This window comes from Salvelinus namaycush, chromosome 15 (assembly GCF_016432855.1).
Source record: "Salvelinus namaycush isolate Seneca chromosome 15, SaNama_1.0, whole genome shotgun sequence".
NCBI classification, from domain to species: Eukaryota; Metazoa; Chordata; class Actinopteri; order Salmoniformes; family Salmonidae; genus Salvelinus; species Salvelinus namaycush.
The window spans coordinates 27,679,004-27,697,417 of record NC_052321.1 but is presented as its reverse complement, the minus strand read 5'-3'; the positions used below and the strand labels follow the sequence as shown (position 1 = coordinate 27,697,417).

Sequence of the window (18,414 nt, the reverse complement as noted above, 5' to 3'; positions counted from 1 at the left end):
CGCTTTCCTTTCCCTGGGATGTGGCAGAATAGGTCACTGGTAACTGAGTGGGTGGCCAAGCACTGCTGTAGAGGCCATGCATCAGGACATTTACATGTTTCCAGTACTCTAAAGACCGAGACGAATCCTCATTGACCATTACCTAAGGTCTTCACTAAGTTAGACTTAGCCTAGCAAGTACATTGACTATGTTGCCCCTCAGCAATCTGGCAGTCAGGCAGACATACGGAGAGAGATAGAGAGATCAACAGCAAAACATAGGCTATTTACATTTCTTAGTCAACCAGCTGGATAACTTATGTACTCCTTCCCTTTGTTCCCTCCTCCATCCTGCCACCTTCCTTTGTTCCCTCCTCCATCCTGCCATCCAAGCTAGAAGATTCCTGCAAAAAAAAGAGAATCATGAATTGAAAAAGGCAGTTGAGAGTTGTAAAGTTAGAATGGGTGAGGGGGAGCAGGGATAGGCTAAATGTATCATATGGTCAAATCCCAAATACACACAATACAAGGATCCCTGATGAATGGAGAAAAACGTAATATCCATATTGGGGGGTACAAGTTTCAAGAATTAGGCTAGCTCATAATGTCTCTCTCACACACACACAGAGCGAGACAGAGAGAACACACATACACACATGTATTGTCATTAACTAAAATGATATCAAAATGTCAAAGCTTTTGCTAGCTATAACAGGTAAAAATGTAAACTTACCATGACAATGGAAGATTAGCCAGAGAGCTAACATTAACATTAGCCAGCTAGCTAGCTACATTCTTCTCCCCAACAAACCACTGCTTGACTTACAAAAATAAAACATGAATGCAGGAGAACAGGGACTACCACTTAGCAGTCAAATCTTTTTTGTTGTTCTCCAGCACTGTTGTTGTGTAGCCATTTGTCCCAATGTGCCATATGCAAGCAGTGCCTGCGTGCAGAGATCTATTGCTGCTTGAGGCACAGATTCCAATCCAAGTTTTAGCTGGAACTGTTATGCCTACCTCCTTATTTAGCTACTGAAATGTTAATAAAATGACTGCAGGCATTATGTTAATTACTTAAAAGCTTTAAGGGAAAAAATATTAATGTAATTTTCTCAGGGTAAAATAAAATAAATACATTAAAAGGGTCAAATTCAGGTGCAACAATTGTTGTAAATCTTAGTGGATTGTAGTAGGATATTGAAATAAAATAGACTTACGTTTTATTTGTTAAATTCTGAAAATAAATGTAGTTAGTCATTATAGAACATTAAAATTGCATTCAGTGGAACATAAGAAAATGTGCAACACAATAAACAGTGCAATTAACATCAACAAAATAGTATTATTAGAAGCCAACACACACAGCACACACCAGATATCATTCATTAAATAACCATTATTTCAATTTGAGCTTTTAATGACCTAGCAAATTCTATGAATTGGAGGTGACATATCACAATTCTTAGTTTTTTCAAATTGGTATTTCATCACCTGCAGAATAAAAACCTTGCCCTAATCCTGCTTTTTTTTTATCTGGGTGGATAAACTGAAGAGGACTCGGACTGAGTACCATTAGTCGTAGCCCATAGTAATATGATTCTGCAAGGCTCTGGAAAATATGAATCCCCCGAGTCCAAGTCCATGCTGAGTCCCCAGAATCTCAAACAGAATAGGCCCAAGCCCAGAGTGTTGACTGGGTACAGTATGCCAACCAGACCATAACCCACTTGGGTGAGTGCTGCCAGCTGTTGTTTGCCAAGTATGCAAAGCTGAATCATGCAAACCCTGCTGAAAAAGAGCATTACCCAAATGTTGTATAATTGTAATGGTTCTAGTGTCTTATATACAATGGGTGCATGACCCACAAACACTATGCAAATGTTTATATAGATTGGTGTCTATTAATTGAGTAGCAATTAGATAACTGGTCAGTAGTTCAATTTCAACCAAAAAACAGATATCAACCAAAACAAGACATATTTTAATGATTTCTGGTTGTGATCTGGTTATAAGAAGTCCCGGCCAGATTTCAACCAGTAAAATACGTCTTTATCACGTTTTATGCCCACTGGGTTACTAGGAGCACTGAGACTGTCACGATTACAGTAAAAAAAAAAGCAACAGGTAGGCCTATCTGCCTTAAAAGTGGCTCCGAAAAAGTGGCTCCGAATATCTGGGCGCCATGTCTTGACCTGCGGTTTTAGGACACGGCGCATTCACAACTCTACCTCTGTCACACTGAGCGCGCGCAACCGGACACAATTCGATCTGGCTCAGTAATTTTGATGTGTTATAAACTAGAAACACACAAGGTGCATTGAGGTTATCACCAATCATGTTATCACAGATTAATCTTGCGCGCTGTCCCTGGGTTCCATTCGTCGAATATTGAAAATGAGAAATCCTGGTATTTTGGCGGCGTTCCACCAACCTGTCTGCGCGTGACGTAGGGAGGGGACTACTTAAAGGCGGATTAATGCTGGCAAGACATTAAATCCAACCACCCTCCATCCAGACACAATGCGCGACCCATCAACCTGATCTGAAGATCGAAAATAGGAGGGCTTATAGTAATCAGCCCTTCAGCTACACAAGACAACGAGAAAGTGTGGCAGCGTCGTACCAGCGCTTGGGCAGAAGCACAGACCAATATTGCACAGCGCTGGAGAGAGGAGGGCGGGACAGCTACGGGCTTGTGATCAATGCATTTGCCAGATAACCTCGGAGCCTCTGGAGAGTGATAACGACCAAAAACCCGGGGAAATATTTTCCACATATTCGGCAGGTGTTCGTACAGAGTGCCGTGGGCTCTCGCCTCCTCCGGATGAACAATAATGGGGGAATGGACCATACTAGAGAGGCTCCTGGAGGCTGCTGTCCAGCAGCACTCTACTATGATAGGAAGGTAAGAGCAAAATGTCAACTGGATTTGCAATAACTAGATATGCATGTTTTAATGGCTGTTGTTGGGGCTAGATAGGTGGCTGTGCAATGCACTAACTGAGAAGCAGAGACTGGGCGCTATTGCCTGTTACGCTCACTTTACCAAACAAACGCTTGCAAAACATTTCAAAACACAATACAGATGAATATCAATGAGTAAATACTTCAGAGTACACAGAAATATATAACAATGGCACACTGACATAAATTATAAAAGCATAATACACATAGCATCCGAACCAAACCCCGTGCTAAGAGCGAGCAGAGCGTGATCCCAGCAAAGAGCGTTCGTTTCAGCACTGGACAGCTCTCAAACACGCGCCTGTTTAGAGACACTGTACTCAATCTCCAGCCATTTTCACAGAATTAACATAATTTACTGACTCTATACTCATACATTGTTTGTTTGTTTGTTTGTTTTTAGGATCCTACTAACTGTGGTGGTGATCTTCCGGATTCTAATCGTAGCAATAGTTGGAGAGACAGTCTATGATGACGAGCAAACCATGTTTGTTTGTAATACCTTACAACCGGGCTGCAACCAGGCTTGCTACGACAAGGCATTCCCAATTTCACACATTAGATTTTGGGTTTTCCAGATCATAATGGTTTGCACCCCGAGTCTTTGTTTTATCACATACTCGGTGCATCAGTCGGCGAAACAAAAGGAGCGACGGTACTCCACCGTCTTTCTGACCCTGGATAAGGATCAAGATTCAATGAAACGAGACGACAGCAAAAAGATTAAAAACACCATTGTGAATGGAGTACTTCAGAACACAGAGAACTCCACCAAAGAAGCCGAGCCCGACTGTTTGGAAGTCAAAGATATCCCCAATTCCGCCATGAGAACTACTGGGAAGTCTAAAAAGAGTCGGCAAGAGGGTATCTCGAGATTTTACATAATTCAAGTGGTTTTCAGAAACGCGCTGGAAATAGGGTTTTTAGTGGGTCAATATTTCTTGTACGGATTCAATGTCCCATCGGTGTACGAGTGTGATCGTTACCCCTGCATAAAAGATGTAGAGTGTTATGTTTCCAGACCAACAGAGAAGACCGTGTTTCTAGTCTTCATGTTCGCGGTCAGTGGCTTTTGTGTGTTGCTGAATCTGGCAGAACTCAATCATTTGGGGTGGAAGAAAATCAAAACGGCGGTGCGAGGAGTTCAGGCGAGGCGGAAGTCCATTTATGAAATCAGAAATAAGGACTTGCCTAGAATGAGTGTGCCTAATTTCGGTCGCACTCAATCCAGTGACTCTGCTTATGTGTAGCACATGGAGAGAGTTCCCGATGGGACAATGTGCGATGTGTAAAGATTGAACCAAGATGAACACTGGATGATGACAGCTCCCAACGCCACATCCGTTTCATGACTTAAAAGCGTGGGCCGATGTTTTATTTGTTTATCTTTTAAGGACTCCAATGGCAAGCGTGGATTACACGTTTGTTAATTTATTTATTACATTGCACTGATGCAACTTTTTAGTAACGTTTATACTATGTAAAGCGCTAAATAGAGGTCATGTCGACGTGCTCACGCATTTACTCTTTGTGGGCTGATCTACTGTACTTGAAGAGAGTAGGGTAAATTAAAATTGCACTAAGAGGTGAACACCCGGGAGTCAAACCTAACCCGATGCGTGACAGTGTTTAAAAAAAGAAATTCAACCGATTGTTGACACCAATCTATTTAAGCGACACAATACACCGGTTGACTATATGCTCGAGGGGAAATATTCTCCAGATTTATATAGGCATATGCCTAAATATATAAATACATTTTGACTATGGATCGACCTAGTTGAAATACATTAGCATCATTCATATTTTTGTTGCCTGTTTTCGCACCACTGACCTTAACGTATGTAATCATTCCATTGCTATATAGCTGACTTGCAAAACAGTATCTGGTGGATTTGCTGCAAACGCTAACGTCTGTGACTTCCTTAATTTATAATACACCAAAGCGCCCACTGCTTTCATTTGTGAAAAGTGTTTTCTTGCTTTCGTGTAATTAAGTGCCATACTTGTACATAGACATATATATATGTATACATAGAAATAAATAAATATATAATATTATTCATCATGAAAGCTAATTCCCTGCTTGAATTATGCTAAATGCCGCCCTATTTTTTGCTTTAACTTGTTGTGATTTAAATGGATATATTACATTTTTCTCTATCTCCCTTTCTATTTGGCCAGTGACTGGGAAATAAATAAAGTGCTAGTCTTTTTTATATACTGGAAGAAAACGTTTCTCCACAATCATAATTGATCTCAACTCAAAATAGCACAAATTGACCTTTTTAACAAACTAAGAATGGGCAATAAGTATCTGCTCAGGTGCTAGGGTTTTTCACAGAATGGTTTTCCATGTAACCAAAATGAACCAGAAAAAAAACACCCTTTTCTGTCGAAAAATAAAAGTGGGATTCATGTATACCAGAAACGTGTGAGGTGCAATACTTTTCTGTCTGAAAGCTGAACTGGAATGTTAGAAGGATCCTATAGCTGCCCTGTCTAACAATGGCTTGGTTCAGTGAAAATGGCAATGTTTGCCACACACACAAGCCTATGTCGTTCCATCCCATGAGAAAACCCCTATGAGCTCTTCCTTTGATGTTGTCAGTGTCTGTTAACATGTGGGTGTGCCCTAATGCATTTCAATGGGGATGATGCTTCCATGACAAACATCAATACTGCATGTCCCATAACAGTGACCAGACGCAGCCGTAATGTGAAATGCATTCTAACATCCATGTACTGTCCCTTCCCAGTCATAGCTGACCTGACCATGACTGTTCACATGGCTGCTATACTGTTACTGACTTTATGACCTTGACCAGGAAGCTATTGGACAGTCACACTGTACAGAACAGGGATGATTAAAACCTGATCTTCATTGATAGAGGACTTTTTTGTCCACCCCTTCTTCCCTCTTTTCAAGGAAGTGAGCAAAGGAGCAGCTCTGGCTGAAGGGAAGGTCATGTGAGCCTCATGAAGGTCACAAAGAAAAAGAGAAAGTGCTGAACTGTACGCCCACACTCCAGAGAGAGAGAGAGTGAGGGGGGAGAGAAAAAGAGAGAGAGAGAGGGAGGGGGGAGAGAAAAAGAGAGAGAGGAGGATTCCAGGCTGACCATCCAGGATGATCTGAGGGATGGTAGGATGCAAGACTCTGCCTCTGCCAGGATGACTTGGCAAAGCCCAGAGAAATGGAAGAGTAGCGCACACTGACACATCCATCTCAAACTCAGCAGGGATGTGAAAATTGTCTGTAACTCAAGAACTGGAAAAAAAACAGAGGAAACGTGCAGTTTGCCTACTTGGCCTCTCTCCTCCATCTCTCTCTATTTGTCTCTCCCTTCCCTATCTCTGAAAATGTTTACTGACCAAATGACTGTACAGGCCATCCTGTCCAGTTCCACTCAGTTGTTTTCAACGCTTGTAAATCTCTTGGGTTTTCTTTCATTGAGAATTCCCAGTTATACAAGGCTGTTGTGTAAGGGATCCTATAAACAAAGACTATATTTTCACTGTATATTACTGTATATTTACTGTACATTTACTAAAGGGCCACTTGCTCTGATGCTGTGCTTGTGGTTTCCCTGCAATATTCATCCTGGTAATTTCACGGCTACTTCTAAATGCCCAAATTATTGGGTTATGTATGAATGCAATTATGCATGCTGTGTTGCATTTTCCATGTGAGCGTTGGGAGGCTTGGTTTAATATTACATTGTACCTGTGCTGCTCTTTATTTCCTTTGTGCTCAGCTCGCTAGAGCCAGGCTAAAAAGGAAGAGGGCTTTTGACCAGAGAGATAGCTGGAGATAGCGACAGATGTAAGCGACTCTCCCAGTTCTATGCCATTTATCTTGTGCTCGCTTCAGCCCCCACTCTTGACACCAGTAGATACATCTGAGCAAGGACTGCAGCTATTTCAAGGATCCAAGACAAATGCTCAGGAAAACCACACATTTCAGCTGATTGCAGGCGCTTAAATATACAGGGAGGGAATTTTAGAGGACCATTTTAGCCCTTAATCTCTCAGTCTTTGTTTAGAGAAACACCTCTGAATTAGAGAGAATCATCTCCCTGAGACTGTTATGGTCTGGGAGAGAGGAGAGGTGGTCAGTGCCCTGTAATCATAAAATATCAAGCTCATTTTATTACCATCCATTACTGCTTCAGTGTAATTTCATCCTTCCTGTTCAACACTTTAATAAGGCTTTGCCGATAAAAAAATGCACTGGTTACCATAAAAAAATGCACTGGTTACCATAAAAAAATCAATACTCTTTTTCTCAACAACAAACCAAGCCTCCAACCCTTGACGTTTTTTATTTAATGCGCTGGTTCCGTGTATGTACTGTAAGCGGAATGACTTTGAAAGACATACTGTGAATTAAATCCATTTTCTCACCAAGAGGAGAATACATTTGCTAAGGGTATGCTGTCATTTCTTTCTCTTCTGTTCTGACTCTCCTTGCTATCCTTCTTTTCTCCACAGGAGGAGTTCATCTTTAAGACAGCCATGTAGAAACAACTCAGAGCTGGTTCTTTTTCAAACGCTGAGTCTTTATTTTCTCTACTTGCTGTCTAGAAATATGAAGTCATGTGCTACATCCAAAGAGGATTTTATGTGGAAGAAGATCCAAACAATGTCAACATTGTATGACACGGGCTCACAACTGAAATTCTGCAGAAGCACTCTTACACCTTATCATCAGCACAGCTGTAAATTCTTCTATATATTATAAAAGTGGGAAAGCCAAATAAATACTACACAGTTTATTTCTCTGAATATTGTGTGTGCGTATGTCTTGCACATTTGAAAGGGTGAGAGGGTCACCTGGGGTGACGGTCCAAGACCATCACATTTAATAATAAGGAATTATATTTTCATTAATTACTGTGGCTTATAATTGACTAATGTATTCATGCATTATGCATTAATAAGCCTAATACTAAAGAAATCATTCCTCCTTGACCCTGGTTTAATCCAATGACAGTTTAGTTCCAGGTCATAGACCGTTGGCAAGACCACTGTTAGACAGACGGTGGTTTACAAAGTGGGATACCAGCAGTGTATTATTTCTGGTTGGTGAGCAAGTCCCATGAGAGAAAACGATTTGTCAGATATATTTGATGCACTGTGCAACCATAGTGAGGGACATTGCATCAAGTGCCTTGTCAACATACAGTACATCAATACAGATACAGTATACTGTATTCATTGGTCTGGGCTTTGATAGGAATACATCAAATGTCATTTAATTTGGCACATGCACCGAATACAACTGGTGTAGACTTTACCATGACATGCTTGCTTACAAGCCCTTCCAAATGATGCAGAGTTCAAAAATATTAAAATAGTAACACAAGAGGAATAAAATAAAATTGACAAGAATGGGGCTATATACAGGGAGTACCAGTACCAGATCAATGTGGAGCTATATACAGGGAGTACCAGTACCAGATCAATGTGGAGCTATATACAGGGAGTACCAGTACCAGATCAATGTGGAGCTATATACAGGGAGTACCAGATCAATGTGGAGCTATATACAGGGTGTACCAGTACCAGATCAATGTGGAGCTATATACAGGGAGTACCAGTACCAGATCAATGTGAGGCCATATACAGGGAGTACCAGTACCAGATCAATGTGGAGCTATATACAGGGAGTACCAGTACCAGATCAATGTGAGGCTATATACAGGGAGTACCAGTACCAGATCAATGTGGAGCTATATACAGGGAGTACCAGTACCAGATCAATGTGAGGCTATATACAGGGAGTACCAGTACCAGATCAATGTGAGGCTATATACAGGGAGTACCAGTACCAGATCAATGTGAGGCTATATACAGGGAGTACCAGTACCAGATCAATGTGAGGCTATATACAGGGAGTACCAGTACCAGATCAATGTGAGGCTATATACAGGGAGTACCAGTACCAGATCAATGTGAGGCTATATACAGGGAGTACCAGTACCAGATCAATGTGAGGCTATAAACAGGGAGTACCAGTACCAGATCAATGTGAGGCTATATACAGGGAGTACCAGTACCAGATCAATGTGAGGCTATATACAGGGAGTACCAGTACCAGATCAATGTGGAGCTCTATACAGGGAGTACCAGTACCAGATCAATGTGAGGCTATATACAGGGAGTACCAGTACCAGATCAATGTGAGGCTATATACAGGGAGTACCAGTACCAGATCAATGTGAGGCTATAAACAGGGAGTACCAGTACCAGATCAATGTGAGGCTATATACAGGGAGTACCAGTACCAGATCAATGTGGAGCTACATACAGGGAGTACCAGTACCAGATCAATGTGGAGCTACATACAGGGAGTACCAGTACCAGATCAATGTGAGGCTATATACAGGGAGTACCAGTACCAGATCAATGTGGAGCTACATACAGGGAGTACCAGTACCAGATCAATGTGAGGCTATAAACAGGGAGTACCAGTACCAGATCAATGTGAGGCTATATACAGGGAGTACCAGTACCAGATCAATGTGGAGCTACATACAGGGAGTACCAGTACCAGATCAATGTGGAGCTACATACAGGGAGTACCAGTACCAGATCAATGTGGAGCTATATAGAGGGAGTACCAGTACCAGATCAATGTGAGGCTATATACAGGGAGTACCAGTACCAGAGCAATGTGGAGCTATGTACAGGGAGTACCAGTACCAGATCAATGTGAGGCTATATACAGGGAGTACCAGTACCAGATCAATGTGAGGCTATATATAGGGAGTACCAGTACCAGATCAATGTGAGGCTATATACAGGGAGTACCAGTACCAGATCAATGTGAGGCTATATACAGGGAGTACCAGTACCAGAGCAATGTGGAGCTATATACAGGGAGTACAAGTACCAGATCAATGTGCAGAGGTATGAGGTATTTGAGGTAGATATTATGTATGTACATGAAGGCAGGGTAAAGTGACTAGGCATCAGGATAGGTAATAATAAGAGTAAAATAAAGAACAGAGTTACAGCAGCATATGATGAGTGTAAAAATGTGTGTGGTGAGTGTGTGCGTGTGTGTGTGTGTGTCTAATGTGCACGTGTTTTTGCTTGTGTTGTGTCAGTATGCGTGTGTGTGTGTGTTGTGTGCGTGTTATGTGTGTGTGTGTGTGTGTGTGTGTGTGTGTATGTATGTAGTGCATGTGAATGTGTGTGGGTTTTGTGTAGGAGTGTCAATGTAAGTGTGTGTGAGTGAGTGTGTATATGGTGTGTATTTATAGTCTAGTGAGTGTGTGTAGGGTCAGTGCAGATAGTCCAGGTACCATTAATTGGCTATTTAGCAGTCTTATGGCTTGGGGGAAGAAGCTGTCTCGGAGGCTGTTGGTCCGAGAGCTGATGGTCTCGTATTGATTGCCGGACGGTAGCAGAGTGAATAGTATATGGCAATTTCTCTGGCCTCCCTCTGACACTGCCTGATATAGACGTCCTGGATGGCAGGGAGCTCAGCCCCAGTGATGTACTGGGCTGTTCGCACCACCCTCTGTAGCGATTTGCGGTCAAGGGCAGATGCTTTGAGAACGTGCCCTGGTATTCTGTCAGATTGTTAACCTGTTAACCTGTTTAAACAATTGTTAACCTGTTTAAATGTTTTGTTCACATCGGCCACAGAGAGCAAGATCACACAGTCATCTGGAAAAACAGGGTCTTTCACACAAATCCTCGAAGCCAGCATAAAAGGCATTTTGCTCATTTGGGAGTTCTACATTGCGGGGCAACTCATGGCTGTTTCCGTTTGTAATCCGTTACAAAGGGAAAACCTTTGCCCTGCCCCATACAACGAGCATCAGAGCCGGTGTAATAGGATTCCACCTTCCTCCTATATTGTCCTTTTGCATGTTTGATGTCTCATCGGGGATTGTAGCGGGCTTTCCAGTATGTGTCCTTGTCCTGTCCGTTGTAAGCGGTAGCTCTAGCCTTTAGCCCAGTGTGAATATTGCCTGTTATCCATGGTTTTTGGTTGGGATACATTCTTATACTAACTGTGAGGATGACATCCCTATGCACTTATTGATGAAGCCCGTGACTGTTGTGGTAAACTCCTCAATGCTATTGGATGAATCCCAGAACATATCCCAGTTTGCACTATCAAAACAGTCTTGTAGCCTTCATCTGACCACTTCCGAGTTGAGCGCATCACTGGTACTTCCTGTCTGAGCTTTTGTTTGTTAACAGGAAGCAGGAGAATGGAGTCATGGTGAGATTTGCCGAAGGGAGGACGAGGAAGGGCCATGTATACATATCTGTGGGTAGAATTAAAGCGGTCTAGAGTTTTGGACCCCCTAGTGGCACAAGAGACGTGTTGGTGGTAGTAAGGCAGGATGATTTCAAGGCTCTCCGATCTTCATCAATGCCAAAGAAGAATGTAATAAACCTGGCAGTAGATAAGGTTAGTTTCCTGGCCAATTGGTTGACAAGAGAAGGACCAAGCTGGCAGCTGTGATGAACGTGGTTGGGCTGTAACTTCTTTATTTATGAGCCTCCATGGCAGCCTGTGACCTTACATCAGACAGAAACACACTCTTTCCTCTGTTAAGAGGTTGGGCAAGGTTGAACAGAACAGTCTGAAATAATCCTGAGACTGACACAAAAATCTAAACTGACTGAGAAAAGCATATGCACTTAAAAAAAATTGATTCATGTGCACTTTGCTGGTAAGGACTAAACAACAGCAATTCCTACAGACCGGAAAAATAGCCCGACTATTCCCTCTGCCCCAAGAACCATGTCTACCCATTTTCTCTCCTCTTAACAATCTAAACGGAGAAGACTTGCTTCAGGATAGTATAGAACTTTAAGATTACTGCATGAAAGGGGGAAAGCAAACAGAAGAAATCACTGAAAGCGGGTCTTTTGAGCCATTAGCTATGAAATTAGCTTGGTTTCCATAGCACATATGCAACCACATGGCATAGGGAGAAATGGCATCTATTGAAACAAAAATAGAGGTCATTTTGTTTTCAGTGGAAGACGATGCAGATATGCATTTACAATATGACAAGTTAGTTTGGCTCCTGGTCTGCCTCTCAGGAGAATCAAGATGATGTTCCCCTGCTCTGCTCATCACTGGTCCGTGGAGTAAACGTTTCATGTGAGGGGATATGTTTAACACCATGCAGGCGGTCGGGGCCAGTGTGATCTAAGTGCAGCCAGGCTATCCTCAGACAACTTCCTCCTACCTAATGAAACCTTCCAAGTATGGAGACAGATGAAGGGACATGGTGGCGGGACATGTGACAGCCAGACCCCATACAGAGGGATTTGGTTTAGTGAGCCATGCCACAGCTACAGTAACAATCAGCGCTAACAGGACAGAAGCACGCAAGGTGCTGCCAGATTCATTCCTGATTCCAGTTTTTAATATCACTTTTGGATCATGAACATTGTGTGGATTATGATTAGATTTGCCACCCTAAGGTTGGTTCACTGTGGGACAGGCTGTTCCTTCACCAGGCAGACCAACATTACAACCCCAAATCCTCAAAATGATCAGATAACATTGTCATTGCAGGTTATATTCCGGTGAATCAAGAGTAATTCACATTATATTATTCTCCAGCAATGTCCTCAATTCTCAGTGAACTAATACACGCTACACTGAGTAGTACACAGCATGCAAATGCCAGCCTGTGCTGTTATACTGCAATACACCAACTTTGCCTCAGAGAGCAGTTAGTCATTTATACAGAGCGGGCAGCACTAGGCTAGCCCACTCTGCGGTAAAGCATACCCTTTAACGGTTTCCCTTTTGTGCCATCTTTCATTTTGGGCCCTGGAATCCCCGTCCATGCTGACTCCCCTCCTGCTGCTTGTACCAACTCCCTCCGCCCCTCTCCTCTCCCGTTTGTCCCTGGTGGTAGGTAAAGCAGACACCCCTCGCTGCATAGCCGATCGACCATGATAAATGTTTAAGTTACGCACCATTTGGCAGCCAATAAAAATCAGTGGCGACCAATACTTAATCAGCTACAAAGGTGCTCCCTGTCTAACAGGATAAGATCAGGAGCAGAGAGAGAGAGAGAGAGAGAGAGAGAGAGAGAGAGAGAGAGAGAGAGAGAGAGAGAGAGAGAGAGAGAGAGAGAGAGAGAGAGAGAGAGAGAGAGAGAGAGAGAGAGAGAGAGAGAGAGAGAGAGAGAGAGAGAGAGAGAGAGAGAGAGAGAGAGAGAGAGAGAGAGAGAGAGAGAGAGAGAGAGAGAGAGAGAGAGAGAGAGAGAGATGTATAGAGTGAATGCTAAGGATCTAATCGCCAGCCAAGACCGCCAACACGCTACAGATTTCCCTAACACCGCCCTTATAAGGAGGCACTTGTCTCACTCAAGCGTGGCGGGACTTCCATTTCTACTCCACCAATTCAGGAAGTGTTTTGGGAAAAGGTTGCTAAAACCCCTGGCCTTATCACAGGGCGACATGGGGTGGAAAAGGTACTGTACACATTATAGCTATCATTTACATGGAGGATAAAATATCATTATGTGGAATGTACCTGCTATGCTGCTTAACCCACTCAGTGAGTTGGTCTAGTTCACTTCCATTTACCCCTGGACTCTGTTTGAACCTGATAGCTGTCTCCTCTATCTCGGTTTTCCCTCTGCAGTTATCTCTCTCGCTCCCTCGTTCTCCCTCCCTTGCTCTCTCTCTCTTTGATGTGACACTCCTTTGGTGTGAATCAAGCGCCGTCTCGTGGAGCCCAATAACACAGTGATGAAATCACATTTTTCAGAGAGAGGGCTTTGATTGCCAGCTACAACATGTGTTATAATCTCACCGTGTTGAGCATTGGAAATCAAACCCAGCAGCAAACAGCTACTCCATACCATCCAGAATATATTTGGTAGTCATAGAAAACATACATGTATGACATTTTTCCTTCCATTCACGGGAGATCATTATCACTGAGAATGAAAAGGTAAATGGTCCCTGTTAAGTGCTCTAGTGTGTATGTTTCCTCTTCAATATGCCACATAATATGGTCAGATTGAAATTCTGCCATGTACCAGAATAGGAATACTGTGTATGTTGTATAAAAAACAAAACAGATTAGATGTTTTACAAACTCTAAAATGCATTCAGTATTATGATTTATAACATTAGAATATTTTTGAAGCACAGCCAGATGATGCAGATGGTTGCATTATCTGTAAAAGTGGCCTGTGGGCAAAGACCTCAGATACTCTTACAACACACAGTGTGACTACTACATTTTCCCTAGATGAATTAACACAGACAGACACCCACAGATCCATCCCTCCGTTCCCTGTGTCTCAGTAGTCTGCCTTGTTGAGAGACTGTGTTGTAGAACCTTATGCTGAGGTCGGAGAGGAGGCGTTAATTAATCCTCTGTTAGCGTCAGTGCATCTCACACACACACACACACACACACACACACACACACACACACACACACACACACACACACACACACACACACACACACACACACACACACACACACACACACACACACACACAGTCTGACAAAAGATGCCTTAATGCAGTAAGCCTTTTGAAATTTGCATGGAATTCCAGTTGATCAGAAAAGATTCACATTAATCCGCCTAAGTGTCCAACGTGGTCTCAGAAAATTCCATATTATTCTGTACGTAAATCCGAGACACCTCATTTAGTATGATATGTTACATTTCGTATGGTATGTAGTAATTTGTGGATGTCCATCATCCATTTCGTATGATTTGTTACAAATTGTAATTTGTTAAATATGTTCCTGAATTTGCAAACGTATAATATGTTCCGAATTTGCTAAACGTGTGATATGCTACGAATTCCAATTTGTTGTGACCAACATTAGCTAGTTGGCTAGGAGGCTAATGTTTACTCTAGGGGTTAAGGTTAGGGGTTAAGGTTAGGGTTAAGGTTGGGAGTTAGGTGAAAGGGTGAAGGGAAGGGTTAGCTAAAAGGGTTAAGGTTAGGGGAAGGGTTAGCTAACATGCTAAGTAGTAGCAAAGTAGCTAAAAAGTAGTAAGTAGTTGCTAATTAGCTAAAATGCTGAAGTTGTCCATGATGAAATTTGAACACGGAACTGTTGGGCTGCTAGACGTTCACGTTACGACCAACCACCCTCCTTTCGTTTTTGCCATAAGTAACCTTCTAACTTATGTAACCATACCAAACATTATATATCATACAAATTTGAGTGTCCTGGATTTCCGTTTACTATATTACTTCTAGTCTATGAGACCAGTCTGAAGTGTCGTCCAATGTCCTCAGGCTCTAAGTTTCTGGCAGTGTACATTTGTGAGGAGGCAGGCAAACGTATCACACAGACACACACATACACACACACACACACACACACACACACACACACACACACACACACACACACACACACACACACACACACACACACACACACACACACACATACATACACACACACTAGCCGACATGGGGGAGTGTTGCTTGTACTTCCCGATGCTGTTTCCTTCTCTGTCATATGACATAACATTAACTCTGTTTGGACCCCCATGATGTGCTGGTTGATTCAGCTGTCACACACTGACATCAGCTCTTATGACTGTACAGTAGAATATTCTCTTGACAGAGGCACCAAGTATACTGTCATTTGAGGAACTCTAGGGGTTGGCGGTCACACACAGTGCATCGCGGGAGAGGGGACAGCCTATGGGAGGATGAGGAGCAGGAGCAGGAGGGAGGGCGCGCCCAGCCCAGGTGAATGCTCCTGATGTTGTAAAACCCTTTAAGAAACGGCTTAATGGTATTCAGCTGGGATCAATACAGCAACCAGGCAACCAGTGACCAACAGAACAGATGGCCTGTACCTGCTGAATTGCCACTTCTTCAGACAACACCCGGCACCTGTGGTCCCGTGTGGCTCAGTTGGTAGAGCATGGCGCTTGCAACGCCAGGGTTGTGGGTTCGATTCCCACGGGGGGCCAGTACAAAAAAGTATGAATGTATGTACTTGTAAGTCGCTCTGGATAAGAGCGTCTGCTAAATGACTTAAATGTAAATGTAAATTTATATTCAGTCCCAAATAGCAGGCCCCCAAATTGCAGCCCACAATGTTAATCAATCAGAATGTATTTTTAGCACGTGCCAGGGTTAAAATCAATAACAATATTAAGCGTGCTGGCCCTTGCCCATTTAAACTGTCACACAGCTTCAACAAAAATAATGCCAAAAATAAGGTCACAATATATTGAGAATAAACAGTAGAATTATTATGGGCATCATGGCTATTATCCTTTCAACACCTTGACAGTCCCTGAACCTCAGTTCATCCAGCAGTGTTATTGAAAATGAGCTTGTGCAGTTTTAGATTCATGGTCACATGACGCCAGGGAACAGCTGCAGTCTTCTCCTAGCCAGCCAAAACAGACTGGGGGATGTCCTCTGCTCTGCACAGCAGCCATGGTGGTGTGTGTGTGTGTGTGTGTGTGTGTGTGTGTGTGTGTGTGTGTGTGTGTGTGTGTGTGTGTGTGTGTGTGTGTGTGTGTGTGTGTGTGTGTGTGTGTGTGTGTGTGTGTGTGTGTGTGTGTGTGTCTCTCTGCTTTCATGTGCAAGATGTGATTTGTAATAATTTGCTACAAACACAACCACAAATAAAAATGCAGGGATGATTGAGGTGTAAAAATAGTTTTTTGCTCTGTCCGTGTGAGAGAATTATGTCAATTTCTCTCTGACACTGATATACATGCACATTTACCAGCGTCACATCCACTCAATATCTGCTCAAGGTCTTCAAGCGAACGAATCCAAGTTCTATTACGTTAATTTACACATCACATCGAGGTAATGAATGTCGTATATATATATATATATATATATATATATATATATATATATATATATATATGTTGTATAGTAAATAACATCAATATTGCTCATAATGTTCATCCAACCACAAGATGAAAGGAATACAATATTCCACTGCATATCATCATGAATACAACCGAGGGTCTGTCTGATCGAATGATGAGGTACATTTCTATTTCCTCCATACATATAGGCTTGCTTGATATGTAGCATGTTATGAAGAAAGGAGCTGCTTATGGACATCAGTCCTGCTTTATGATCCAGCAGGTCATTACTGGGAGTGACCGACCTGGGCCTCTTTCATTTCTCTAGAAGTCATACAGTCACACAGTACTCCATCAGTACATCATTCATCTCCTATGGGGCCTTGGTCAGGGGAAGACAATCACGACGCCTGTACGGTCTTAGGAGAAAATTGGAAAGAACATTTACCCAGGACAGACTGGGACCTTGGAGAACCCACAGCAGCTGCCTTCCAATCCCAGCCCTGCATCTGTGCACGGTCCCCCATGTTCCCTTCCACATGGGTCTAGGAGGAAAATAGAACACAACCTTTCGGTTGTTCATACCAACCATATGCTCACTCATAACTAACCACCCACTGCCCCGTCATCCCAACCCTGAATTAACGAGCATGGCTATATAGCTGCTTTCAGGGAGGCCATCTCCATCTCTACTTACGGCCACGGCACATTGGCACACGGAACAGTATAAGGGCCCATCATCTCCTTCCCCTCCCATCGGATTCCATTTAGACGTGTGATTCATGGGCCAATCAAATCACAAGCAGCCCTCTATCCCAGATCCCACAACCGTAAGACGTAGTATCATGCACGTGAAATTGATGCGGGATGCATTTAAGAGGCAGGGGCTATCAATTGTACCCTGTTGCGAATATGTGTTATTGTGCCGCTAAATGGGGGAGGGTGATAGGAATGGTGTGCTTGCGCGGGTACAAGAGGTTCCCATTCAGATTTATCCATCAACGCTGCCGCGATCTTTGATTGACTGCGCGAGAGGGAACGTTTTAATTATGTTTTCTTTTTTACAAACGATTAATCCTAGCCCACTCGGGGATCCCCTCGGGAGAGATCACACATCTGGACTGCGCCATCATCACTGCTCTGACTCATCTCTCTCTCTTTACCCATCTTTCTCTCCTATTCTCTCTCTCCCCCTCCCTCCTAGATAACCTATTCACACAGTTTCATAAACTCCAAGCTCCAGTCTATGCACTCTGTTTCTTCATTAACATGCTATAAAACCCAAATGGATTCAAACATGTGCAAATGGATGCAATGTTGGAACATGTTGCCATTTTAAAAACAGATGTAGATTCTTACCGATTTCCATAATGTTTAATGCTTTACGTACATGCCAACTATGTTTGTAATTCATTTTTCTGGATTGCTATAAAAAATAACATACTATGGCTGTGGCTAGAAATTAGGAAATGAATCAACTTGGTGAATATTTTCATCATGTAGTTGAAGATTTTACATTGAAGAGTATTGATATCTGATACCAATGCCAGAAAGATAGAAAATCTCCCATCACAAAATTCTGCACTGCAATGCACTGTTCCATGTGCATACATGACTGAAATAGAGTGTGACATTTCTGCTC

The 18,414-nt window shown here is 42.7% G+C and overlaps 1 protein-coding gene across 1 annotated transcript; it reads left to right on the top strand.

The window, feature by feature from the left end:
* The first annotated feature begins 2,816 nt into the window (after positions 1-2,816).
* Positions 2,817-4,196, top strand: LOC120059914 (gap junction delta-2 protein-like). Its single transcript, XM_039008992.1, has 2 exons — positions 2,817-2,887; positions 3,350-4,196. The coding sequence occupies exons 1-2, from the start codon at positions 2,817-2,819 to the stop codon at positions 4,194-4,196; spliced, it is 918 nt and encodes a 305-aa protein (XP_038864920.1).
* The last annotated feature ends 14,218 nt before the right edge of the window (positions 4,197-18,414 follow it).

Bases quoted from the DNA above. Each gene is read 5' to 3' on its own strand.
- LOC120059914 (XM_039008992.1), top strand. From the start codon at position 2,817: ATGGGGGAATGGACCATACTAGAGAGGCTCCTGGAGGCTGCTGTCCAG. The intron at 2,888-3,349 runs GTAAGAGCAAAA...GTTTGTTTTTAG, and splicing joins CACTCTACTATGATAGGAAG to GATCCTACTAACTGTGGTGG.